Source organism: Colletotrichum costaricense (genome assembly GCF_030867565.1).
Source record: "Colletotrichum costaricense strain IMI 309622 chromosome Unknown Scaffold_5.1, whole genome shotgun sequence".
Taxonomy (NCBI): Eukaryota; Fungi; Ascomycota; class Sordariomycetes; order Glomerellales; family Glomerellaceae; genus Colletotrichum; species Colletotrichum costaricense.
This window is the reverse complement of record NW_026848234.1, coordinates 2,572,031-2,597,505: the sequence shown is the minus strand read 5'-3', so window position 1 is coordinate 2,597,505 and position 25,475 is coordinate 2,572,031. Positions and strand designations below refer to the sequence as shown.

General features: G+C 48.6%; 9 protein-coding genes across 9 annotated transcripts; 3 read left to right on the top strand and 6 right to left on the bottom strand.

Annotated features, from left to right (window-relative positions):
* Window positions 1–763: 763 nt before the first annotated feature.
* Window positions 764–3,859, bottom strand: CCOS01_06007 (uncharacterized protein; the record flags this gene model as incomplete). The annotated part of the gene is made up of 4 exons (XM_060454180.1): window positions 764–905; window positions 964–2,101; window positions 2,154–2,864; window positions 2,947–3,859. 4 exons carry the CDS (start codon window positions 3,857–3,859, stop codon window positions 764–766), a joined length of 2,904 nt encoding a protein of 967 aa, XP_060315952.1.
* Window positions 3,860–4,988: 1,129 nt separating this feature from the next.
* CCOS01_06006 (major facilitator superfamily transporter) lies at window positions 4,989–6,331 on the top strand (the record flags this gene model as incomplete). The annotated part of the gene is made up of 3 exons (XM_060454179.1): window positions 4,989–5,958; window positions 6,026–6,073; window positions 6,141–6,331. 3 exons carry the CDS (start codon window positions 4,989–4,991, stop codon window positions 6,329–6,331), a joined length of 1,209 nt encoding a protein of 402 aa, XP_060315951.1.
* A 34-nt stretch (window positions 6,332–6,365) lies between these two features.
* Window positions 6,366–7,920, bottom strand: CCOS01_06005 (uncharacterized protein; the record flags this gene model as incomplete). Its single annotated transcript, XM_060454178.1, has 6 exons — window positions 6,366–6,866; window positions 6,921–7,034; window positions 7,085–7,176; window positions 7,234–7,395; window positions 7,474–7,556; window positions 7,607–7,920. 6 exons carry the CDS (start codon window positions 7,918–7,920, stop codon window positions 6,366–6,368), a joined length of 1,266 nt encoding a protein of 421 aa, XP_060315950.1.
* A 3,072-nt stretch (window positions 7,921–10,992) lies between these two features.
* CCOS01_06004 (uncharacterized protein) lies at window positions 10,993–12,458 on the top strand (the record flags this gene model as incomplete). The annotated part of the gene is made up of 5 exons (XM_060454177.1): window positions 10,993–11,193; window positions 11,257–11,389; window positions 11,460–11,583; window positions 11,636–12,087; window positions 12,139–12,458. The coding sequence occupies 5 exons, from the start codon at window positions 10,993–10,995 to the stop codon at window positions 12,456–12,458; spliced, it is 1,230 nt and encodes a 409-aa protein (XP_060315949.1).
* A 447-nt stretch (window positions 12,459–12,905) lies between these two features.
* CCOS01_06003 (uncharacterized protein) lies at window positions 12,906–14,769 on the bottom strand (the record flags this gene model as incomplete). Its single annotated transcript, XM_060454176.1, has 2 exons — window positions 12,906–14,069; window positions 14,191–14,769. 2 exons carry the CDS (start codon window positions 14,767–14,769, stop codon window positions 12,906–12,908), a joined length of 1,743 nt encoding a protein of 580 aa, XP_060315948.1.
* A 1,872-nt stretch (window positions 14,770–16,641) lies between these two features.
* CCOS01_06002 (uncharacterized protein) lies at window positions 16,642–17,095 on the bottom strand (the record flags this gene model as incomplete). The annotated part of the gene is made up of 3 exons (XM_060454175.1): window positions 16,642–16,666; window positions 16,725–16,919; window positions 17,007–17,095. The coding sequence occupies 3 exons, from the start codon at window positions 17,093–17,095 to the stop codon at window positions 16,642–16,644; spliced, it is 309 nt and encodes a 102-aa protein (XP_060315947.1).
* Window positions 17,096–19,857: 2,762 nt separating this feature from the next.
* On the top strand, window positions 19,858–22,226 carry CCOS01_06001 (uncharacterized protein; the record flags this gene model as incomplete). The annotated part of the gene is made up of 6 exons (XM_060454174.1): window positions 19,858–20,006; window positions 20,851–20,887; window positions 20,940–20,996; window positions 21,081–21,249; window positions 21,361–21,562; window positions 21,623–22,226. The coding sequence occupies 6 exons, from the start codon at window positions 19,858–19,860 to the stop codon at window positions 22,224–22,226; spliced, it is 1,218 nt and encodes a 405-aa protein (XP_060315946.1).
* On the bottom strand, window positions 21,152–22,943 carry CCOS01_06000 (uncharacterized protein; the record flags this gene model as incomplete). Its single annotated transcript, XM_060454173.1, has 4 exons — window positions 21,152–21,231; window positions 21,614–21,799; window positions 21,914–22,212; window positions 22,441–22,943. The coding sequence occupies 4 exons, from the start codon at window positions 22,941–22,943 to the stop codon at window positions 21,152–21,154; spliced, it is 1,068 nt and encodes a 355-aa protein (XP_060315945.1).
* Window positions 22,944–23,604: 661 nt separating this feature from the next.
* On the bottom strand, window positions 23,605–24,026 carry CCOS01_05999 (uncharacterized protein; the record flags this gene model as incomplete). The annotated part of the gene is made up of 3 exons (XM_060454172.1): window positions 23,605–23,626; window positions 23,694–23,737; window positions 23,802–24,026. 3 exons carry the CDS (start codon window positions 24,024–24,026, stop codon window positions 23,605–23,607), a joined length of 291 nt encoding a protein of 96 aa, XP_060315944.1.
* Between the last annotated feature and the right edge of the window lie 1,449 nt (window positions 24,027–25,475).

The window sequence follows — 25,475 nt, the reverse complement described above, 5'->3', positions numbered from 1 at the left end:
GTTGTGAAGGCTGCGCCAGGGTCCACGCGACCTGGCCAGATGGTTGAAGGAATAATCCAAGCGAGAAACCCATTCTCATTTGGTAACCCCAATGGGGTCGACAAGGACAAGGCATCATGCTTACTACCATCAACCTCTTAGGCTCTGCAACCTTAACCTTCCCAAAAGAGGGTTGCATTCCCTCGGAACCATCACTAGCATGGCAAGACGCTCAACCACTAAGCAAGAGCGCGACAAGACCAACGGAGAAGCGTGCAGACGGCAGACAAGCCTAGAAGGAAGTACATGACTTCAAGCGTAGACTCGTCGATAGTGACAATGCAAGTGGAGTTCGCGTATTCAACGTGCCGCTTTTTGGATCCCCTTCAAGTGTGAAAAGACAAGATTGGAGACCCCCTGTCTGAGGATCGTCCGTTGAACCATTGCTTGGCCCTGCGAGCCGCAACTAGATTGAAATCCCCACATCGTCTTTTTCAGAGTCGCGATTAGTGATCGGGTAGACGGGTTTCGGCACTCAAGTGCCACAGTCCTCGATGTATTACTGGACTCGTTCGGTTTTCCGAATCCATAAATTCCTGGACTCATTAACGAATTATGAATGAGGGTTTCGGCTACCAAAATCAGGCGCAACACACTTCACACGACGTCATGAATGCACTGATGAAGAGAGCGAGGGTGGCTTCGAAGTGCCTCGAGCTCAGGTTTCTCGGAGCAGTTATATTCTGAGCGGAAGCTCTTCACGAAGCTTCACACAACTTGCAATTCATGAGGGGTTTAGGGGAGGGGCGCGTGTTGACCCCCTTGGCAAGTTGTCTTGGGGTTCCTCTGACGGCATACCGATGGTGCGCTTGAAACGGTGTAGCCACTCAAGATTGTCTGCCGAGGTCTGATTCCAAGGGTCGCCGCTAAATCAGTCAGACTTCAATAATCCCTTACAAGAGAAGACGAGGAGACAGAACTTACTCTTCATAAACAATGAATCGCGCTTGGTGCTGAATCTCATGGTCCGACGGAACGTGACTGTTCGGGTTGTTGGGAGACATGGTTGCTGCGATCCAGCGTCGTAGCTCAAGAGCAAGCCACCGATTGAAATTGGAGTCATTGAAAAACGCATAGTTTCGTTTGACTGTTGAAAACTGCGGGTGTGCGCTGCGGCCATCTGGTCCAGTGCTTCCGGGTCTCTGCCAGTCGGGAGTATTCGAGACTAGAGGCGACACGGGTGAAGCTTGGGCGACATCGCTTGCTGGAGAAGCGTCCTGGGTAGTAGGTTCTTGTAGCAATGGTGGGAGAACGTCACTTCCTGTATCCTGCAGCCAAGCGCGTTGATTCGGCATGGCTAGATTCCTCCAGAGTCCTCTGTCAAAAGGAACACCTTGGAGTTGAAATGGAATCGGGGGCTCGAAAGGCTCATTTGCAGCAGCTCTTCCGTTCATGAGATCTCCGAGTCCTACTTGTTGGTCTTTCTCAGAAAGTCGTAGTGGAGGTAGAGCACTTGAGCTTTCGTGTTGAAGAAGACGTGTTCTCAAGCGAAACGCGGTAAGCCAGCCAGTTGATGAGCTGATGAGGTTGACTAGCCAGTTGACAACCAAGTCGGCCGGAGACATTCCCCAACTCTTGCCTAGACGTGTGACTATCTTACAAGCCTCGTTCTGTAGTTCTTGGTTGTTGAGAACATTGGGTCCAAGTAGCCTGTGCTTATCAACAAAGGCATCAAGCTGCAATTCACAGGGGCATTCATCAAACAGACTGCGCTTTCCTTTGATCTGAAGAACAGACATCATGCTTTCGGCTGGCGATCTTATCGGCCCAAATCGAGCCTCTCGAGTGAGGTCTTCTGACGAGGTAATCAAGTCTCGCAGCCACGACTCGGGTTTCGCACCCTTTTCAACTTCCGGAGATGAGACTTCCGATGCAAAGACGATTCGACAAGCCTCGAATTGGATTTCTCTGTTGTTGGGCAAGTTTCCTGTTCTGTCGAAAAATAGTCGTAGAAAATGATTGAGTTCCAGCGTGAGCAACTCATAGGCGCTACGGGGCGACTCGGGAGGCACGCCGCTTGCTTGATAGGGGAACGGCGAGAATCTTTCATATTCGATGAGATCTGGAAGGCGCATTAGTCCGGGCATCCGCGAAACAGTTTTGGGTTCTCTTACAAGGTGGAACAGAGTTCTCAACCATATCCAGAACTGCATCGTTGAAGCCCCAATCTCCTTTCCAACTCGCCATGTCGGAACCCATCTTGAAATGATCCGCGAGATGGTCAGCTCTGACACCCCAAGTATCGAGAGATGCACCGCAGAAGCCGCAACGAGACTCGATTTCTGGAATGGTAATTTTCCAGAGTTTAGCCGACCAGTCGAGAAGGCCAGCATTGTGTACCAAACGCAAGTGCTGTTTCAAGTGATCCTTTCTGTTGAACGTTCGTTCCTGACAAGATGAGGGATTGTGGCTGTCGATGTGCGATTGAGTAGGCTCGGCTTCTCCACAGAAGACACAACATGTTTGGCCTGTGTCAGGATTGACGGCCCGAGGCCCTTTAGGCGAGCAAACCCATCTTTCGAGGGGCATATGGAGAGACTTTTCGTGTCGCTGCCAGTCGTGTTTCGTTCTAAACGTCTCTGTACAGAATGTGCACTGGTACTGGTTCCGAGGATGTGCAAGAGAAGTTCGCTTTGGACGTCTACGTTGCCGTGCTCGACTACGAACAGCGGGACGCGGAAGGGAAGCAGAGTCTTTGGAAGCATGGGAGAAGGCAGAAGCAAATGAGCCGCCACTCGAGGTTCCAGCGCTACTAGCTGACGAGGTGTGATAAAGGGACCGTGCTGGCTCATCGGTGAAGCTAGCATTGAAGCTGTCGTCTGCGACTACAAGGGATCAGCTTTGAGATACCCCCTCGACATTTGACACTCACACAATGGAGGGCCGTTCATAAAGTACAAAACTTACCTGATGATCCTGCATGAGTAGATGCTACGGCACGTGCAATGTCGCCAACAGTAGCAGGCTCGTGTTCTGGAGGAGAGTCGACCCATCTCTCGAGCGGGTTCAACCCCTGATAGTGTGGGCTGCTTCTAGGAGCTGGTGTTCCTGGCCTCGCGGGGACATCTATAGGTCTTGTCCCAGTACCAGAGTTTCCCGAGTATGGTGACGTAGATCGATGACGGCCTTGTACTTTTCCGCGACGACGAGCGTTGATCAACCAGTTAGTGATTTGGATCTTACTGAGGCCCGTTTGGTGCTGGAGGATTTTCTTTTGTTCGTCGTTTGGATAAGGATGGTGGCTGTGGGAGGAGAGCCATTGTCTCAAGATTCGAGTTGAGTCGCGAGAGAATCTCGTGCCAATCTTGGGTGGAGGAGGAGTCGATGTAGTGGAAACGTTGAGTGGCTCGAACGAGCCGCTTGATCTCTTTGAAGTCTCTGGTGTCGGGAGGTTCTGAACATCGGTTGTAACAGTCCGGCTGTCGGTCATGAGGTTGTTGAAAACATCTCCAGTGAAGTTCGGCGTGGTTTCTAAGAAAGTACAGTTGCATCCGAGAGAAACGCAAGATATACAGCGGTCTTGAGGTTCGGGTTGTTGTGGGAGCTGGCATTGGTAGCCCCATGCGGTGCAGTTGGCACAAGATGTCGAGGGTGTCGTCCATCCACTTTCGAAATTATCGCTGATGTAGTCAAGGGATCCGTCAAAAACGAACGGGGAGCTTTCACCGCTAAATTGTTCAACGGGCGTGAAACATAGAGCTTCGTCGACGGCGAGGTTCTCGATAGCGAGATTGGCCCTGGGCTCCTGTGGCAGGGAAATTTCGGCGAGGTTCACGAATCGGTTTACAGTCGAAGAAGTAGCTTCATCCGAGTTATCCATCCTGTCGAGTCTCAATTCCACCACCGTAGCCACAGCAATAATCTCCCGGCCTTAATCTGGGGAAGCAGTAAGGCTTGTCAAGGATGTCAAAGCCCCTGCCAAAGATCGGGCTGATAGGGCGTGATCGAATCGATAAGGCGTATCAAGATATGAAGAAACAATGTCAAACGTGAATTGTGTATTGGTGTTCCCTCAGGGGAGTCATTCGACTTGGACTTTGTTTTGCTCAAGAGTGGAAGAGTCGTCGGAAGTCTATCCGCACTTTCATGCGTTGGAATGACACGGGATCCACCAAAGCACTCTCGATGATTGGCCCGACGTCGGATGTGTCAAGTGCGCCTTACACTAGAAACGCGATGGCCGGACCCATCGACTAATGGCAAGCTTGTTCAACGTGAAGTCTAGGTCCGAACCCGGACCACAGGCCTTCGCGTGCGGTTGAACTCAATTGCGGTGAATGTGGTTACTGAAAATAAGTCGTGTCACTTCAACTCTTAGGTACGTTGAAAACTGCCACATGGGGTTTATAGCTTCAGCTTCTCTGTCATCTCGTGAAATGATGTTAGAGTTCGAGAGTCACTGATGATTTTCAAAACACAAATGAATGAAAGGAGGCAAATCGAGAAGCGAGGAAAAGTCTCCGTAGTGGGTCACTTAGACCGGCATGCTTCTAGACCCTTACTCGAAGCCTTTGTCTTCGCCTCTCGCAGGATGTTGGGCGCGCCTGACGCACAATGAAATTTTTTGCGTGCGCTTACGGGTAGAAACATCACATTTATTATTGGCTTCATAAGTTTTTGATGAAAAGCTCTGATTCTCACCACTTGACAATGGACTTGTCGAAACACACAAGTACTCAATTACTTCATGCCGACAAGTTTACCTCAGTCGAGTTACTTCTTTCCCAACTACCTTAGCTTTCTCAGCCTTCAAGCATGGGGGAACGCGAGTCTTCAGGCCCAACATTGGCGATTGCACCGATACAAATCGACCCAGAAACCGATATTCATGATTTTTCCAACGTCAACAATGATGCCGCGAGTGAGGAGACAGAATTTCTGCGATGGTCCTGTGTTGGTGCAGCTGGCCTATTCTTGATGTGCTCATATGGTACGTTCAGCACTATAGGATGGCCGTACCCGTTTTCACCCATGGATTGGACCGGACTGATTGGTATTTAGGCTTCTCTCAATCGATCGGGACTGTCCAATCTTTCCTTCAACTAAATCAGTTGAGCGACTATTCTGCACAAGATATTGGATGGATCACGGGCTTAGACACAGCTCTTTCGCTATTATGTGGCTTTCAGGTCGGCCCTTTGATGGATCGCTATGGTCCTAGGCTTCTGGCGCCAGTTGCAGTTGGGCTCACCGTCGCAAAATTCTTCCTTCTCTCCGAATGTAAAAATTACTGGCAGATTTTTCTCTGCCTAGGTGTTCTGGGAGGCATTGCCTCCGCGGTAGCCTCAACTGTCGCAATATCAGCAGTAGGCAAGCTGTTCATCCGCCGTCGAGGCCTGGCAATGGGTGCAGCGATGGCTGGAGCTTCTTTGGGTGGCATCACCTTTCCACTAGTCCTCCGCAGGGCTTTCCCGGCTTTGGGCTGGTCATGGTCTAACCGGGTGATGGGCTTCGTGATTCTAGGTCTCATGACTATTGGCATGGTTTTGCTTTTGCCTTTTCCAAAACTGATCCTACCCTCAGCGGTGTCGTCGAAGAAGAAATCAGCAGCACTCAACTTTGACGCTTTTCGGTCGGGGCCTTTCGTCTTCATCACGCTCGGGTTCTTCTTGTATGAGTTTTCCATCACTGGAGTGGGCGTGCTGTTGCCAACTTTTGCGGTCAAGGCTGGCTTTCCATCTGCGATGGGTTATACCTTGGTCTCAATCCTCAACGGATGTTCATGCCTAGGCCGCCTACTGCCTGGACTTGCGGGTGACTATGTAGGCCACTTCGACGTCATGCTTTTCATGACTTGTCTCTCATTGATCTTTACTGGAGCCTTATTTGTCCCGTTCGGGGGCCAATCGGCCGGAATCCTCTACGCATTTGCTGGTTTGTGGGGATTTTGCACTGGCTCTTTCCTGTCAATCCTTCCCGGTAAGCGAATTCTTAGCATCTTCAGTTTCGAGATTTCGTTTTGGAACTAACAAGAGTTTGCGACTAGTGTGTGTGGGCAAGACTTGCGATCCTAAAGATTACGGAAGATACTATGGTGAGTTGATGCACCAAACCATACCCGCCCCGATTCGCTCATGATTGTCTGACTGACGTGATTTCAGGTACCATGACATTCTTTGTTAGTTTCAGTGCCCTCACGGCAATTCCAGCAGGAGGTTCCCTTTTGGAAAAGGTGGGCTCAGTAGGGGCGTCGGGTCTGTATCTTTCAACGGTTGCTCTGGGGGGCTTGAGCTTCTACACAGCCCGTTCCTTGTTGATTGGGAAATTTCTTGTTTTCAGATCAAATATCTAGATTTTTATTTCTCATTCCAGCATACCAATTTTCATTACAACTCTTCTCTCTTGCTGACCAATTTTATTGTCTCGGCCCTGGGGAGATCGGACACAGCAGTAATCTCGAGACTGTGCCGATCTTCTCTCGAGACAAATTCTATGGCTCCTAAGTCTGGCCCGAAGTCTCTGATGGGACCTAACATGTAAACTTCCTCCACCGCAACCGCTGAACTTTCTGAGCTATTGTTGGCAACTGAGGTTGCTTCATTTCGTGTTCCAAGGGTCGCATTTGTAACATGAGTAAACCCTAGCTGTGTAAGACTGTATGGATCTTTCGGTTTCTTCTTGTCGTTGTGGTTGCTGGAAATCCCATCACTCAACTCTATACCATCCGAGACCTGACTTGATTTCGGTGTGAACTTGTACTTGTGGTAGAATTGAGCCCATACTCTCCGTTTGAAAAGAGGCACCACCATGGGGGCCTGCCCAACGAAAATGGCAATGAAGTCCTCACGAATTGACCACATTGCCCCTGGGCCAAAGCCACCTGTAGGCTTGATGCATAATTAGCAACATCTCGGAATCCAAGAGGGAATGGTATGTCTTACGTGAAAAATGAGAACCACACGGATTGTCGCAGCAACCATGATGAAAACTCCCAAGCTGAAAAGAAAATATACTCCAATCCTGCGCCAAATCGAGGCTCTAACGAGACTTATCACCTAACTGATGATTAACTGACCGTTTGCAGGTTTGACCGAGGGATACTTACGGGTATAGGAATGGCAATTATGCAAAGATCTGTGGTGACGTTCATCACGAAGATGCTGTAGAAGTAAATTTTGTTTTGTGGCACACAATTCTCTTTTCAGATCTTGTAAGCTAATGCTTCCTACTCGGATCCCACTCAAGCTTACGTACCTCCTGGATCTGGGCGAATTTGCCACATGAGAGAGAGAGGGAGGCATGTCAGGGCAATGATCAGACCCATCGCAACCGCCGTGGCACCAACTAGACCCATGACAGGGAATATAAACTTGTCTACCCACTGTCCCGCAACCAGCCTTCGATAGAAAAACAACACTATCATGTATTAGATATGTTGTGGCATGAATGCAGGTTTGAGCATGAAAGAGGCCTCGAAAACAGCATGCCACGTACTGTTGAACTTCAATGACCACACTACTGTCGCATAGATAATCATGCCTGCGACGAAATTCTTCGAGCCGTATTCCCACTGATAGCTGCTTTTAGTCAGACTTTGTTGAGAACAAAAGGTTTCCTTCGCACATACAATTCTGATTCTGGCAATGTCGCGCGCTGTTCCGGGGTCAGGAGCGAGGTGTGTTTGCCTTGGGCAATCAGCGCGAAGAGCGTTGCCATCACGCATACAGAAGTGTAGAGAGACTGCCATGGTGTAAGTCGAAATCGGATCCATCCCAGTGACAGCAAGATAGGGTATACCCATGTGAAGAAGATGATGTAATCGTCAGGTCGAAATCCAGACACGCCCACTTGCTTCGTGCGGCAAAATACCCTCGCCGCAATCATCAAAGTCGCAACAGCATACAAAGTCCATATTTCCAAGAGAGTCGGGTTGATCTCCATGATGTGTCCGATGTGCGAGCCAGCTGCTCTGCCGGCTGTCTATTTCGTTATCATCGAAGCTAGTCCGGGGCTCCGATGTTGTTGGCTAAGGTGAACACAAGGAATACTTGTATGAATAAGGTAGGTAGCAGCTTGGACTTTTATTTGAACCTGGGGAACAATTCAGTCCAAGAAAAGGGAAGATTGAAACTTCTTGTATTGAACGCTATCCTAGCAAGGGCCTGTCACCTTGATCCAGGCTGGCTAGGTCCGAGCATGTGGAAGTAAACTTCACCAACTTCAGTGGTCTCTGGGGTCTTCCCCGATGTAGATACTCACAACCCCCCCCCCCCCCCAAACAATGAAAACCACCCGAGTCACATATATGCCAGTCAGAAATGTGCTTAGACAGTTACCCCGACAGAATTTTTTCTGGAGCGGAAACAGGCTTAAGTAATACGGTGCAGTATTGTTTGCGGCTCCCTACATATACTTGGAGTAATAGCTCCACAATCCATATTTAGGGCAACAGAATTGTCTGCCAATATCAATTGGATGGTTCTCTCACTCGGCGGTGGCGATGAGCAGCTCCTGCATTAGGTATTTCAGCGACAAAAACTGCGAACAAATTGTTGGCATTCCCAGGGCGTAGGACAATCTGTTGACTGCTTTGGGGTAGTTCCAAAAGTTAACATCATGCGATTCCACCTTGGCACAGGCTGCAGGATAGAACTCTCGATTCCAAGGTTGTGCCATGCTAGTTAACAAACAGCACGTGGTAGATCGGTGCTCGAATACACTGTAGACTTCTTCCATCTGGCCATACTTCGATGTTGATCAAGATAATAGAGCGTTATCCCTGTTTATCTTCTCGGTTTCGCGAGTCTATAAAGCCCTGCATGTGCCATGTCCTGATTGCCGGTATGCCGGTATGCCGTATGCCAAAACTTCCCCAGATTGCCCCAACTTCTCCAGTCAACCTCCATGTGCCGAGTGGGAGCAACAGGGGAATGATGATACTGAATCATTGGGTTGCAGCGCCTGTGACATGGCTCGCGACGAGTTAAGTTCATCTAAAATCATCCCTCTCATAAACATGTATGATATAGGTTCGAGGTAGTCAAAGTCAAGAGTTCAATAAAGCTTTATGGTATGCGAATCTAGCAGGGATGAAATTGAACATACGGCAACCTTGGTTATCAAGACTTCCCATATGGTAACCGGTGGACTGGGTCGTAGCCTGGTATCTCTTCACCTGGACTCTGAATTAGAATATCAGCAGAAAATCTTATAATTAGATTCCCAAACCAACCTCAAGCTATTCCACCACAGCGACACTTTTCGAATCTGTGCTGTGACATGTATTATTCCGTTGTAAGTGAACTTTCCGATTCGTCTTAGCATGCTCCTCCTGGTCTTCTTCCTCCGTCTTGTTTGGACCTTTTGGAACATTACATGTGATGAATCTTCGCACCACAATCAGCACTGGCCGTTAGCTCGTAATCATCGGAAAGCGAAAATCAACACGACCATAACAAACACATGCCCTCGTGTTTTGATCCACCTTCGATTTCCATGTTCTATAGCTTAAGCCATGTATCTGGTGCCTTCATTATGAAAGCTTTAGATTTGGAGATGGGACAACCTGGGGAAAATAAAGTTATATAGAGCAATGACAATATCGCAAGTATCGATTACTAAAACCCAATTTCCCACGATTTCTAGAACTAGTCCTCGTTAGTCAATCTCTGTTTTTGATCGTCTTGTTCATTGATACCATTGTCCAATTTTTGTCGAGGATGTGCTGTGAGGCATCCGGCTGCTAAGAATAATAATGTTAGTACTAACAACTAAAATATAATGAAGGTACTTGGCGGAAAGTACCAGATGTTGCAGTGTGATGTTCATACCTACATTAATGTAATTCCTTTTTCAACTTACCAGAGATACAGAGGCGTGGGCGTGCGAACGTGTTTTCCCAGAAGATTCGAGAAGCACCGTATTAACCCGCATGAAAACGTCAAGAATATGACTGCGGGTATGGCACGTTTTCAAGGCTATTCTCTCGATTCGAGAGCGAGCACAAACTGTGAACTGATGCGAGGGTACTGATGGAACCTTCTGCAATCAAATGACATCATTTTCCCCCCGTGCGGCCAGCGCTTTTCGCGCCCTAAATGAGTGCTAGATAATCTCTGCATTCAATCGACCAAAGACCTGGGCTTCCATCTGATATTGAGAAACCGCCGGATGTGCTTTTTCTGAAGGGGCAGCGGCAATTGATATTATGCGGATTCGAGGTACGATCACCTTGCTATTGCTTGTACGCACTATTAATAAGACAAATAGCAAATGCCCTAGCCTCGGGTCGTCCCTTGGTAATCGCGCTGACCATTTTAGTTCGAAAGGTCTTCATATTCACGTGAAAGATCACGAACTAGCTGCCTTTGCGCTTGCCATCTACGTAGCTAATGTTGGGTCACATATCATCAGACAGTTTGAGTTTCTTAAGACGAGAGTCTGTGCGACATCTCATCTTGTAATTTGGTTGGCAGCTCTGCGCTCTGTCATACCACACGTCTGGATAAAGTTGCCAAGCGAAACATCCAACTCAAGGTCCCTGCCATTTCAAGGTAAGCTTAGCGTGCCGGCTGACATCTACACAGCGATGAAGCTTTCTGATTGCTCAATGTCGTTTAAGCGTTAAGTACACTAGAGATCGTCTCTTGGACGGGCTTCCGGATGCAGCGGTGAAAATGTGACTGGACTCGGAAAATAGGTAGTATGCTCTTGGATGAGGTTCGGCCCCAGGCTCGAAAGCGAAGGCGCGCGAAGGCTTATCTCTTCCGCTTGGGGTAGCGCGGTCGTGTGAAAATATCCGTCGCCGGTTCTTGTTGTTGTGGGCTGGTTCAGGAAGTTTAGGCCGTGGCTAGTTGGGTGCTGATCATTGTTTTATGGTTTACCGTATATATATACATATGATATCCTTTTCACCGACCAAATAAGTACCCTAGCAGTGGCAGGATTCGACTCAACTCACTAAGTATCAACTTCACTTATTTCACGCTCATACGAAATATTAAATCAGACATCATGGCTTCGAGAGAGGATGGAATCAATGGCATGAATGTCGGATCTAACTACGGCCAAGACTACCTGCGAGCGGTTGGGGGTATCACAGCATCTTCTTTTCAGACAGAGGAGGATCGCATGAAGGCACTTCTAGCAACGTATGAAGTTCTGTCTAAGCTGGAGACCCCCTGGGACACATATGTCAGAATTCATTTAAATCAGGTGAGGCCCAAGAAACACGCAGACGAGATTTCGATATATCATGAAGTGCTGACTCAGTTTTAGCCTGCTGTTACCGCGGGGATAAAAATCATCAAAGACTTGAAGTTGATGATGAAGTGGAAAGAACAAGGATTTGTCCCGATGACGAGTGCTCAGCTCGCAGGCCTTGTGGGGAGCTGTGATCCTCAGCTTCTTCGTAAGTCTCATCGGTGATAGACTTGGGTACTTGGAATCATTTTCGGACACTGCTGACAGATTGGCTGTAGATAGGTTTCTCCGTAGCTTAGCTGCGAATGGTCTTATGGAACAAGTTCCAGTAGAAAAGTTCAAACCGAACCAGTTCTGCATGGAACTATCAAAGCCAGACTTCCACACTCTCACAAACTTCTAGTGAGTGGCACGATCAAACCGAAGTGATTTTACATACTTATAAGCCCCACAGTTACGTGACTGGCCACCGTGCATATGGTACTTTGCCCGACCATCTGGCAGAAAAAGGGTACAAGGATCCCTCTGATCCTGCTGACACAATCTTACGGAAATCTACTGGGCACACCGGAGACCTGTGGTCCTTTCTGAGCGGGAATCCGAAAATAGGTGAGATGTTCAATATCGTACAAAAGGCGTCCACCAACAAAGAGCCACCGTGGATGGATATGTACCCTCACCGTAACTTGGTTGATGGATCAGATTCAAGCCTTCCACTTCTTGTCGATATTGGCGGCGGGATTGGGCATGATCTCTTACGTTTTTACAAAGCTTACCCCAACGAAGGCTCGAGGTTATACCTCGAGGATCTCCAATCAGTCATTAGTGATGCGAAGGATAAAGCGCTCCTTCCCAACACGGTAAAGCAGGTGGAATACAGCTTTTTCGAGCCACAACCAGTGAAACGTTAGCTATACAAACCGCTTTGTACGGAACTGGTGCTGACTTGTGATACAGACGCTCGTGCATATTACATGCACCATATAATCCATGATTGGCCCGACCATTCGGCCCTGAAGATACTAGAGATGCAGAAAGGCGCCATGAAACCTGGCTACAGCAGATTGCTCATTCATGACCAGGTCTTAGACGACGAAAAGAGCCAGATGAATACTACAGCATTTGATATAGCCATGATGGTGTATCTATCTGGGAAAGAACGCACTGAAAAGCAGTGGATGGCTTTGCTTGACTCGGCCGGTCTCAGAGTCATCAAGTTTTGGAAGAAGCCACCAGACCACTTCAGTGTTATCGAAGTTGAGATTCCAGCTTCCTAGAGTTTTTAGGCTCCTTGTGTCAAAACGTACGAATGTTAACGACGCGTAAAGTCATACGAGATTTGAACGACACTTGGCACAAGCTACATGATCATGGGCTGTAATGTTCTGGTCAATGAGAACATGTTACGGCGGCAATTGGATTACACTTTGCAACAAACTGCGTTGAATCAAACACACCAGGATTGAAAGTGCTCTGTCCACATGTCTACAAGAAGCGAATCCCTGAGCAAGTATTACGTCACTAGATTATTTTAACGATGTCTGTCGTTTGGGACCATGGTTTGCACTAAGCCTGACACTGACAAAGCTTTCTAATTGCTACCCTAATGACATTCGGTATTCATATTCAATGAAAAATGGATTGAGAGCCTCAAGTAAGAAAGAGAAATTGATTTTGATTTTGAACGCCTGAAATTGAGAAGAAATCTTAAATGTAATCTCGGCTTAGAGGTTCTTCAGCTCAACAACCTCGTCTCTGTGTACTCGAAGGCCATAAATACTTTCAGGTCCACCTATGAACTTATCCCCGAATGCTTTAAATCCGTCATCCCTCCTACAATATGTCTCGATGACTGTTTGGATAGGCTTAAAAGGATAAGGAACCATGATGCCCTGCCCATGGTCCTTTCCATCCAAGAACATTAGCTCCAACTCCTCTGTTCCGCTCCACTCGTAGTCTTTCCACGACTCTAAATCATCCATCGTCCACTTCACGTCTCCGGAATAGACATAACTTGCTACTGCTCTTGGGTTAGTTACGCAGTCTTCCCCTCCCAACACAACGGTGCTGCGCATTCCGGCTTGAATACCATTGCCGAATATCGCAGTTTCTTCTGGCGAGCCAGACGCATAGTAGCCAGCCTCAACATTCCGCAGGCTTGGAGTGAGCATCTCGCGCCACATAAGAGATTCCCGCCAGCAGAGCCTCCGAGCAAGTGTGTATGCTGTCCCGGCGTCGGTTGCACTTGCCCACCATATCTCCCATTCATTGCCGTGTCCTGTTCTCCCACGGATCGACGGCTTAGGCTCCCTGCGAGTAAAGTTGAAAGCGACATCCGGGAGATGAAGGAGCAACGACACTGGGTCAATCAAGATTGATGCCGCAACCCGCGGAGCAAAATCTGCTCTTTGTAGTAGTTGGCCCATCAACAAGGTTCCGTAGCTGTTACCGACAAGAACAAAGTCATCCCATGCTCCTCTTTCTCCGACTCCAGGCGCGGGTTGCGAAGCTCGCTGCTGTGCCACACACTTTGCAATCATCTCGCAGAGTTCGGGTGTTGATGGCAATGGCCACGTGGTGACACGAGAAGAAATTGGCAGCATCTCGACTGCTAGAATTCCGACGTCCTTAGGAATTGTGTTGAGCCAAAACATGTATGGGATCAAGCCGACACCCAGGCCATGGATAAACACGACAGGACGTTGCGTTGCTGACTTGTGAGGTCGATACCAGTAGGACATTTTGCTCGTCGCGGACTGTTTGAAAGGGAAGAGGTTGATGAACCGAACTGGGAAAACCTTGAAGAAGGTTGAGAATGACTGCTTGTAGTAGCAATAGCCTTGAGTAAGAAGATATAAAGCCATCAAGTTGTCGAAAAGTCCAATGACCTGGGAAACAATTTGATTAGTGAAGGTACATCGACTAGTCGAAGGGTGACAAGAGTAAATTGTGCCAACGGCGCATGCATCGCTCCTACTTTTCGAGAAACAATCATCGCAATCGACTTACCAGGTAATAAAGCAAGCTCCGATGTTGAATGATCACAGGGTCGAAGGCGAGTTTCAGGGCTTCAGCATCTCCTCTTCCCGGGCGCAATTTGATTCCAAACTTTTCTTCAGTGTCGTCGACGTACCCTTCGAGTTCGGCTTCAACTTCCTTAGTAGGGCGTCCAGCTGTATTGTCCTGTTCAAACAAAGCCCATAGCAGCCAATCTTTTAGGTTTTCGCGGCGTATGTCCTCCATATGTGCATTGAGCATCCACATGCGAACAAATTCCTCGCCATCTGGCACGAGACTCAAGGCCTTGGAGAATAATCGAGCGCGTTGTGATCGACTCATTGGGGCGGGCATGTATGGCTTGTAAGTTTGCAAGTGCCGTTTGTACGGTAGGAAGAAGAGCAAGTAAAAGAGAATTTCGATGGCGGCAATGACTTCGATGAAGATGGAAACTGGATGAGCAATAGCCTTGACGCCGCCTAATGCGAATACGACATAGAAGTAAGTCAGGCCTAGAAGCCCCAGGTCCCTCATCATGATGATTAGCAGACGCACCGCAATGTATTGCGGCCATGTCTTTTGGACAATCATCGTCGAAGTCGACAGATCGGACCGTTCTCGTGCTGCGTTGTTGCCGAGATGCGACAAGAATCGCTGAGATAAGGCTGGATACTTTTCGAGTCGGCCGCTTCGAATTCTGCGTTGATAATCTTGCGGCGAGAAAAGCAATGGGGCGGTATTAGTTGTTCTAGAGAGCACTGGCCGAGACTCAAGTCAGATGTAGTGCGGAGTCCAGGTTCTCTGCATCACTTGTGTGCGTTGTGACGATGACGCGCCGCCCTTGAATGGATGCTGATCAACTCCAATGCCTCATACTAATGCGAACAAAAAAAAATGCATAATTCTCCTCGGAAAGACAGACGCTCTGGACCTGCCGAGCGGTTGTGACGTATAACGGGAAGATGAATCGGACGCGGTAAAGCCAACCGTGTATACTTGAAAGGAGAGCGGACCCCCGTATCCGGGAAGAAGGTAGCGGAGACAGTCGTCCCCTTGACTTGACATCGGCGGGGTGGAGGTGATAGAAGACGGTGATCTTGGACTGCACCGCATAAGAATGCCGGCTGCGGTAGTTTCAAAAGGACTTGCCGCACTACGGACGACCTGTCAGCAAAATACGGTTATCTCTGACATGTGTTGCGCGTCCTGCAAGGCGGATCATCTCAGCCGTGGGAGACGGGCTGTGGTTTCTGTCTGGTTTTCGGCTTTGCAACCGAATATAGGCCCATCGACCAAATGGGTAATCGAAGAGCTGCACCTTAGCGGCGATGAACTTCAGCCCAAAACCGACTGTGTCGGACCTTGCCGACTCCCCATCGCCTTCTGGGCCCTGTATGGCCAAGTCTCGTGTTTCCTCGGTTGGTTCTCTGTTGGCGATTGGGCAGATCCGTCTGATCTTTACTCGTGCTCGTGTCATCGTTCATGTACTCTGGCCAAGACTTCTGTGGGATACCCTTGTGCTGTCAACGTCAAAGCCATCAAGGAGGCCCGAGATCCGCATTGATGCTAGGATCTAGGGGGCAGCTCCCCGTGTTCGTTCAGCGTGTTCGCTTGTAAGTACTTGATATTCTCTTGGTGGGGATTTTGACACATGAATGTTTCCCACGGTTATACATTGTTGCTAACCGACCAGACGCTTGCATCCAAACTTCCAAATGGTTGTGATAGTTGGTTGTCCAACTTGGAGTTTCCGATTTGCCTAACAGTGAATGCGTAGATGTATGCCAGGCTATCCGTAATATCAACAGCTACGGTACTTGTGAGTATAGAAATACTGGTCACAAACGCGAGGTTTTCCGTTATTGAAACTCGTCAACAATTGATGGCATGTAGCGAGAAACAAAATAGTGAAGTTTCTAAATCATTACTCATGTGCTGGTGAAACCACTTTACTATGCTGTCACTCGCATAAGGTAGACTTGATCTGACTACTGTTCAACTTGACGTGCAGTCAGTACCTTGTCATCGTAGTATTCTATGTAAGTTGGGTCTTGGGCTTCTGAATGTATGACCCTTCTATGTCATCAGCTGACTTCATTCCGAAGTGATGTGGTATGGACCTACAACATGTTGAAGGTGCCATCACAACGGTCAACCTCCATGTCGGTTGGAGTAATATAATAGTATCACACAGCACCTTTGTCTTAGAGTCGTGGCTGACTTCAGCAACTTGCAGAATACCGCTTTAGCAGACTCGGTTAACCAGAAGCTAGAACATCTGGCAGCACAGATGAGGGTATAATAGGTCGCTTCCCTAAATTAACGCACACCAACGCATGTAGATCAACGCATCCTCAGATGTGACCTGATTGAAAGTATGAATGATTTTTCCAGGTCGATTCGACCAATTATGGATTAAAGTCTAATACTCAAACTATGCTTGATAAGGAGGCAGGTGATAATCTAGGAGATGGGGCAGTTGATTGCGCTAAGAAGTGATCGGTTAGTCCTTATCTGCGATGTTCCGTGCCTTTTGTATAACTTACTTCTTGTCAGACTCGTTGGCGGTGATGCCATCCGGCTTCTTGCCGTCCACAGTGCACTTGGCGAAGATGTTGGGAACGATTTGTCCCGAAGTGGTACCGCAGTCAATGTGGTAGCTCTTGCCGCTGGTGCCGGTCACGTCGATGTCGTGGCCAACGCTGACGTATTGGTTGACAACGCCATCTCCGGAGAAGTAGCTATCAATTACTGTCAGCCCTGTGCAAGAGTTGGAACCCCTGCGATACAATCGCTGAGTTGTGTGGCTTCAGGGAACCGTGACTTACCATCCGTAGATGATCTGACGGCTCTCGAGAGCAGGTGCAGCCTGGGCTCCGGCAACCAGGAGAGCAGCAGCGATGGTGAAGGCACGCATTTTGATGTATATATCTTAAGTTGGGAAGACAGCTAGTTTGTTGATCACGGAAGGGGATGAGAAAACGAGAGACAAGTAGTTGATGCAGAACAGATCGAGTCTACAACACAAGTGCGTGTCCCATAGGCTCTTATACCAAGAGTGCACTAAACCAAGACCGTCGGATTCGTCGATCATTCAGTTTTTGACTTTCACGCATACGGGCCTCGAGTGGAGGCTATGCTCCTTGACTGCATATTGTTCTCATGCTATTGCCGGTTGTTAGGCTTCCTGGCAGCAGAATCCTGGGCCTAAATCCCGGGGAATCCGACATCAAAAATAACTTGGCGCCGGTTCATCCAATTGTAAACCTTAAGTGGCTTGTTTGAACGGGAACATTCTCACTGCCACAAGCAGTGGGGAATGAGCAGAGTATAATAGAATGCGCAATCTTAGTTTCAGAAGCTTATCCTTGTCGCGTCAGACCATCGACGACTCGATGTAGCTCGGCCAACGGATTGCTGAACTCAAGCGTGAACCGTTGATGATTGGTAATCGGCGAATTATGAAGATGTAAGTTGCGGTCTCTAGGTTGAAGGTTCGGAAATTTGTGATCCCTTTAGCTAAAGCAGTCTGCCTCTAAGGAATATGATGACTCAAATGGCAAAAACATCGTTTGTAAGGAAAGATTAGGTTGAGAGAGTACGAGTCAGGCGCAGGACAATCAAGGAGGCGCGGTATTAAAACACTGTTTGCATGCAGGATTTCCCCGTGGTCTCTGAAAGTGGTCTTTGAAAGAAGAGCTTGAATACTTTTCTGTTTGTATAATCAGAGCCTTTGGCTGAAAAAACAAAAGACGGCGTTCTAGTACTGTCATAGACGATGTCCGGCCAGTTGAAGTACCAACTCGACAGCCAGCTCGCGCACTGATTTCGGTATCCTGCCTGATCAGGATGCGACGCCTAACGAAGCTGAGCAGAAAGAGAGACATCTGATTTCTGGGCTGTTCAATGATACGTTCGCTGGCTACGGAGTACTGAGCGTTGGTTCTCAAAGTCATTGCTGCCCTCTAATGCGACGCTGATCGACTGTGCGCTTTCCCCCACCTTCCGAGGCCAGGAGCATTACTCGCATTATCAGGGATAATAATAAGCAGAGAAACATATGAAACCAAGTCTGATATCATTAGCGAGGCCGACCAAATACATACTTGCAGAGACAGATAGAGATTACATTTGTCTCTTCAGATATAGGATGGGGATGCACGAAGCCAATTAGGATGTATCACTTTGCAGCCCAGACTGGTTCGCGTTTCTTACCTCCTAGCTCCTGAGCGTGGAAAACGAAACCTTAAGAGGAACTTGACTGGTGAAATTTGGCGAATCTTGGAGAAAAGAATTTGCATCAATAAGTAGGAAGCAACGAGGAATACGAGTTCAAGTGTCTTACCTAGCTAGAACAATGAACAAAATAACTTGCAAAGAATGTGGCTTCGGTGTTGTCTGGATTAACTCAGGGCTCTTCGGTAACCTGCAACGGCTTCTCATTGAAGAGCTGGCCCATTATTGTACTTACAAGAAGATCAGACAACGGGATATTCAGCATTGCAAGAGCTGCTGTCACAGATCTTACAGCCGCCGGCTCCCACAAACGGAAATTTCAAAAGAATACTCTTTGCCCTCTCCTCGATCTATCTGCTACGATCTCATTATGAACAAGCCGGAAACCCGAGGGAAATTGAGAGCCATATGGACTAGATGTTGACCTTAACTTCAAGACCAATTTGACTGCAGAAAGCTACAGACAACCGGTGTCAACTGCCACGGTCTCGAGAGCTCCGGCCGAGAAGAAAGAAATGAAGTAGGGAAGAAATTGACGTCTGTGAACTCAAGTTCTTCTTCAAGGTGCTCGATAGAGTAGGACCTGCCTAGTAACTAGCCGCATGCTGCTGCCTGCTACTTTGATATCTTCGGACTGAAAGCAAGGGCTTGAAACAAAAAGGATCTTGGGAAGCCAAAGCTACCTGTTCTAGCACCGGCCACAAATCGAGATGCCCGAGTTACTGATTACCTTACGAAGCTTGCCGGGCACTGTTCGGGTATCTCAACGATCAATTATGTGGATTTTCTTTTTCCTTTTTTGCCTATTACTTTAAAGGGGCACAGGCGCGGACGTATCTCAATGATGGATGCTCGCGGTCCACTGTGAGGTCCACTTTTCTTCTCTCCAGGAAAAAGAAAATATTCAATTCCTTCCTTCTTGGAGTTCCTGGAGAAGGAAGGATCTGATGCTGGGAATCTATGTAGGGCCATTGCTTGCTGCACCCAGTTTTGCCCGCTGCATCCATGCCTGTCAGATAGTCAGACTATCAATGATGAGAATCACAAGACTTGGGGTGATTGAGGATATGCCCCTCCTGGTGATGTATTTGCAGAGAACTTGGAAACGATTATGTTCGTCGTTATCGTCTAAAGTGGCCAAGATGTTGTGCAAAACACGTACGTATTAGGCTCCGTTCCGGGATGCCTTGGGGGTTAACGCGCTATTGACGGTTTAGTATTCTAGCAAACACATCAACAGTGAGCGAACATGTCACTAGATTGGAGTGGGGATATGGGAGCGATCGTCCCAAGACTGAGGGATCCCAAGGCTGAGGAACCAGTCAAAGAATCGTATTGAAAATTTCGATGGTAAGGTAGCATTAGGTGGGAGTGGCAGCTCATGTTTGCGGTACCGGCATATCGAGCCTGCCACGTTTTCGAGTGACCATTCGTTTTGCCAAGATGGCGGGAAAGTGGGCACTGGAGTTCATTGGACGCATCCCCTGGCTCATGCATGAGGCATGGAAAGGTCTGACGACGATGGCCTCCTGGGACAGGTCTAGCCCGGGACTCCGGGGCGCCAAAGCTTTCTTATTCAGACGCGGCTCCTCGTATGTCTCATTGCCTACTGCAGAGGTGTTGCGAACTTGCCACTCTTACCTTCACCAGCTGAATCAGCGGCTGACAGCCCCTCATTTTCGAACCTCTTGACCATCTGGCCATCAAGTGCGATTCAATGTCAGAAATCAATTTGAGCCCCAACAAACCCGTGACGATATCATCTAGATGGGGAATATGAGAGCGAGGCAAGAGGGCAGCAATCACTGCTAATGTTTGCCTCCTTACCAACTGCCACCGGCGATCCAACGGTTTAGTAACTTAGTTCGGCATATTCATCCATGTCCTGATGGCGACGTCCAACCAGAACACTTCATGCGCCGGCACCAACAGCAACACCAATTCGCTTGTTTGCTAACATGATGCATATCACCCCTGTCGCACACCCAGAGGCAGGCACAAGGTCCGATTACATCAACTTCTCGGCCGCAAGGAAATTTCCTTTATCTTCGTCTTATATCTGCAAAGCATATTCCCGGTGCTCGGACGAAGATGGATGAAGCCCAGACGGCAAGCCGCATTCACCTTTCTCACTTTGTGTGACCAGGTCTTCCTGCATCCAATTTGTTTGGACTCCCACTTGCACAATGGTTTCCATTGCATACCACTCGGACCACGACATCTCTGGGATTCTGACTATCTCACACGGAGTACTGAGTTTTGTAGCCACTGTTCTCTTCTTGCTCAGACTTTATGCCTCATGGAGGACACCACATGCAATATGGACAGCAGATGTTCATATTTCTTTGATAGCTTTGGTAAGTACTCGCCACAACTCACGTTGAAATAATATGAGACATGGCGCAAAGTGGAACAAACTGACTCAAAGGATAAAAGCTGGCAAATCACGCTTTGCTTGCTATTGAACTTGCCGGTAAGGTTATCCCGATGATCTTCGAGGCAACAAAGCTAACGCTCTAGTCTAGCTGTTCCACTCGGTCTTGGGACCAACATTCAAGATGTCATGGAAAATCAACCTGGCGGTACGGCCCCTCTGTTCAAGGCAAGTAAAGACTCTCTACAATCCTCAGCGATTCTATGCCAAGTAACTAACACGCGAGATCTAGTGTATTCTAGCCATCGACATTATACACTGCGTAGCATGCTCGGCCGCCAAGATAGCAGTCCTCGCGATGTACTACCGCCTTTTCTCAGCTTCAAAGGTTTTGCGGTGCTGGGTATGGGGAACAACGATCGCAATCTTGCTGTGGCTCATTGCTGTGATTTTTGTCAGCAGTAAGTGATATTCTAGTGGAGACTCCTTGGTTATTCCTTGGCTTTCGACCTCGGCGATCAGTACCCATCTTCGAACGGGAGACAGTACTGATATTCCTGCACAACGCACAGCTTTCTCGTGTCTGCCTGTGGAGTACCACTGGGATAAGTCGCTTCCGGGCAGCTGTATGGGGATCAGCAAAATAGGGATTCTATTCCCGAACATCCTCTTCGACATCATAGCCATGGTCCTTCCCATCAACGAGATATGGAGGCTTCAAATGCGACGGACCAAGAAAGCGGCACTCACAGGCATCTTCTTGATCGGCGGCAGGTATGGAAACACCTTCATCAAGCCATGCTTGCCCCCGAGTCAATGACTGACTTTTTCCAGCGTAATCCTCATCTCCATCTCCCGACCGCTTCTCTTCTGGATCTTCCGTCCAGTGCCCGGTATAGCGCACAACGTCAGCCAGACAACCATCTTCCCCTACACGGCATCGGCCGCCGAAGTCTGCCTCGACATCATCGGCGCCTGCCTGCCGCCCTGTGCGTCTCTCTTCAGGCGCTTCTTTGGTGGCGTCGTGAGCGTTGTGAAATCAGGACATCATTACTCCACCTCGCGGGGCAAATCCAGCGGCAAAGATTCGTCTACAAAGAGGTCCAGCAAGGTACACGCACTCACCATCGGTAAAGCGAGTAACCGCAAGCGGGCCGCCGCCGCCAATGACACAATCGATCTCGAGGGGTCTTTTGAACGGCTCGGGGACGGTGTGAGCTGGCAAGGGTCGACGGACGACTTGTATGGGATGGATGATCTTCAGCACAGCAAAGCGAACGTGGTTGATGGCAAGGAACGTGATGGGATATGCGTCAGGCATGATATCCAAATTGATCATGGGGGCACAGTTACGGAGGAAGACATTAGAAAGTGGCACCGAGGAGACGTCTTCGACGGGAGATCTAGCAGACTTTCGGGAGAAGCTAGGGGATTGTGAGTCTTCCAAGTTGCGTTTCTACTTGACTGATGTAAGATTTTGTACATTTTGGATCTATAGTATATGCTTCTTCCGAATCATATGTTGTCTGTGTACAGGTTGGTATCCGCCTCCACGGTTCAATTTTCCATCAACTTTTACTCCTTGTGTCAGATATGACTTGAGCCTGGAGTACAGAAGCCTTACACCTGCCCACCGGTTGCTACTTTCTCACAACTCAACCCACTCCTCCAGGTCCTCCCATTGCGGTATCACATCCTCTTTATATTCCCTATCCATCGAAACCTTCACCCACTCATCATCCTTGCCAAGGCCCAGATCAGCCTTTTTGAAATACGCCAGAATGATAATACATCCCTGATTCCCCAGCGAAATAGCCATGATCTCGCCAACGACCTCGTCCGCGAGCTTGTCTTTTGGCGCGACAGTGACCTGGACATCCTCCCGTTTCCCTTTCATGGCGACGTCTCTGCATTCCGAATCGTCGGTGAACGCATGTATACGGACGCCATATCCGGTGGTGGTTTTGCCCGCGGCGACGAGTCTGAAGCAGTTGATATACTTGTCGTTGATTCGGACAGAGATGGATTGTTCGAGGTCGTCAAATTCGTGGGTGGGCTTTTCGCGGGGAGGTGCAAGATGTCCGTATCGCTCCATGTAACCATATGAGGATATAATGTTTTTAGCCGAGGAGTTTGATGTGGGATTCTGAGACATTGTTCCAGTGAATTGTACCGATTCCTTGTGAGTTGGATATCTTGGTAGCTGATGAAGCTTCGTGAGGGAGATGTTTTTGTTGTGCAGAATGTTGCCCTGTTGTGGACTTCAACGCAGGCTAAGGCTTGATAATCTAGTCGCACTTGGTTATATCTCCGAATGCTTTCTACCTTATCCTCAGTTAGAATGAAGTCACCAATTAAATACAAAAGTTCGAGAGAAAATGGACATATCAGAAAAGACTAATCCATTCGTGGGCAAACTTTGAGTTCTCCAGTTCCGTGGTAGCGGAAGAGAACTGCCTTCGACTGCTAGGCTCAGGTACCTTGTTATCGAAGGAAAATGAATTTCACAAGTAACAAGTACGGTTCCCTGGCCCAAAAGCTCTTTAACATATTCTTGAGTTTTCTATCTTGATTTAAGTTTTTCTCATGAGATCCTTTCGGCTACCTTTCAGGCTACTCAGCACCAATAAGGTCAGGATTTGGTCCACCCTGAATACCTGGCAAACGGGTTCCTAGCCCGAATCCAATAATTTCCTTAGTCTTGTCCAGAATGTCCGCCTCATCTTTGGTCTCAGACCTCAAATTGTTGAAAAGCATCCATATCCCACTCCCTCACCTCCCCCCTCGCCACCCCACAAGGCCGAAAGTGTTTAAATTCAAGCATAGCAAGTGCAGACACTGTCCAAAAAGTCAACAACCATCAAGGCCACAACACGGCACGAGGAAAAGATGTACGAGAACTTACTTCTTGGAGTTGCAGTATCCACCAGTTCCCTTCAACCCAAAACACTACACCAAACTCGTCAGCGAAATTCCATCAACGAGCCATGAAGATCCGCGTCAGAAACAATACCTTAACCTGACAAGCCTTATCGCCCAAGAACGAACACGTCCATCCCTGACGGGTCTCGAGGATCTCTGCGGCGCGCTTGACGACTTCGGTCTCTTCTGCAGAAAGGATAGTACGGTCCTCGAGCTGTTCAGCCGCCGCTGCCGGTTGCGCGATGGGGTTTGCGAAGACTGTCGTTGAGGAGATGGCCAGCGCGGCGACGGAGAGGAAGGTCTTTGAGAAGTGCATTTTTGAGGAGAACGTTCGTCTGTTTGGATTGAGAAGGACGAGGTATTTCAGTTGTGGGACAAGGTAGATGAGTGTAAGTAGGGCTTGCTTGGTGGATGTAGTGATCAAATGATAGAACTTGTGAGCTTGGAAGTCTAGAGATATGGATTAAGAAGGCCTTTCGACTGTTGGTCTTTATAGATATTCCCCAAGCACATCAACGACCCAAGCTCTACCCCAAGCCCGTCGACATCTCCAACCTGTTCACGTAACATCTCCCCGTCTTCCGTCTCCCTCTCTCGCTCATCTCCTCCGCAGCTAACTTTCGAAGGCAAAGATCCGCAGACCAAAAGTCTGACGATCTCGCGGAGGATAGTTGTGGCTGACAACCTCATTACAAGATTTTCATGATCGGCAAGTCTCACAGGGACGAAAACCCTCCTCTCCTCAAGGCGGATATTGAGGCCCGAAGATTACCGATTACAACTGACGAGTCAGGAATATATAGCAGGCTGTAGTAAATGACTATCACGCACGGCAGGTTAGCCTAAGAGACCGGTACCTATGCCAAGAAGCCTATCCTATATCTGGCCCCGCAAAGCTTCAACTCCCTATCACCTCGTGGCGTAGCTTATCAGACCAACATTGAAACAAGAACGCGGAGTCTCCGCAGCCGCCTCCGCTATGTTAATAGTTCACTCAAGTGGCAGCGTATAACCGACCGAACTACTACGTAAACTCAAGCAAGCTTTTGGTCAAAGTGGCCACAGTAGGTAGGTAAGACACAAGACCCTGAAAAATAGCCCCGCGCCGGAAACAGCCTCAACGTGGACATAGGTAGACTGGGGAGGCTAAAATGTCTCTCTGGTGGAGGCCAAGACACGGACTAACAAGTTGGCATGCGGGTGTAGCCGCCGCCGACGACGCCGAGCCCGGTTGATCTCCACGTTCGGACTTTTATCACGTAACAAGTCGTCCAACGACAATGGTAAGCAGCCAAGATAGCCACTGTGACAAGTCAGAAACGGGATGATCTCCTCCTTCAGATCGCCAGGGAGTCAAAACAGGCTTCACACCAAGACTTCTAGGTACCCCGACGACAAGCCCTACATCGCCTGCGACTAGCTCGTGGGTACGGTGAACGAAGTTGGAAATGATCCGGGTAATTCTGACACAGAGCTGAACGAAGCTGAAGCTGGACACCTAGGCGCAGAAACACCATAAAAGCCAAGAAGCTAAGAGCTGTCAAACTCCACGATGTCTCATGACCTCCTCAAATTCGCATTCCTCACCATACGCCAAGCCACAGTAGCCACCCGCAGTCATGTTTGCCACATCAAGGGGGAAGCGAAAAGCTACACCTGCAACGCTAAGAGAGCGGCCCGTCGGCCGGGAGCCAAGCTGCTTCCCTTGGCGTAGTGTGTGCTTATTGGTGGCTCGGATGTTCTTGGCGTCCGTTGAACGTGGGCT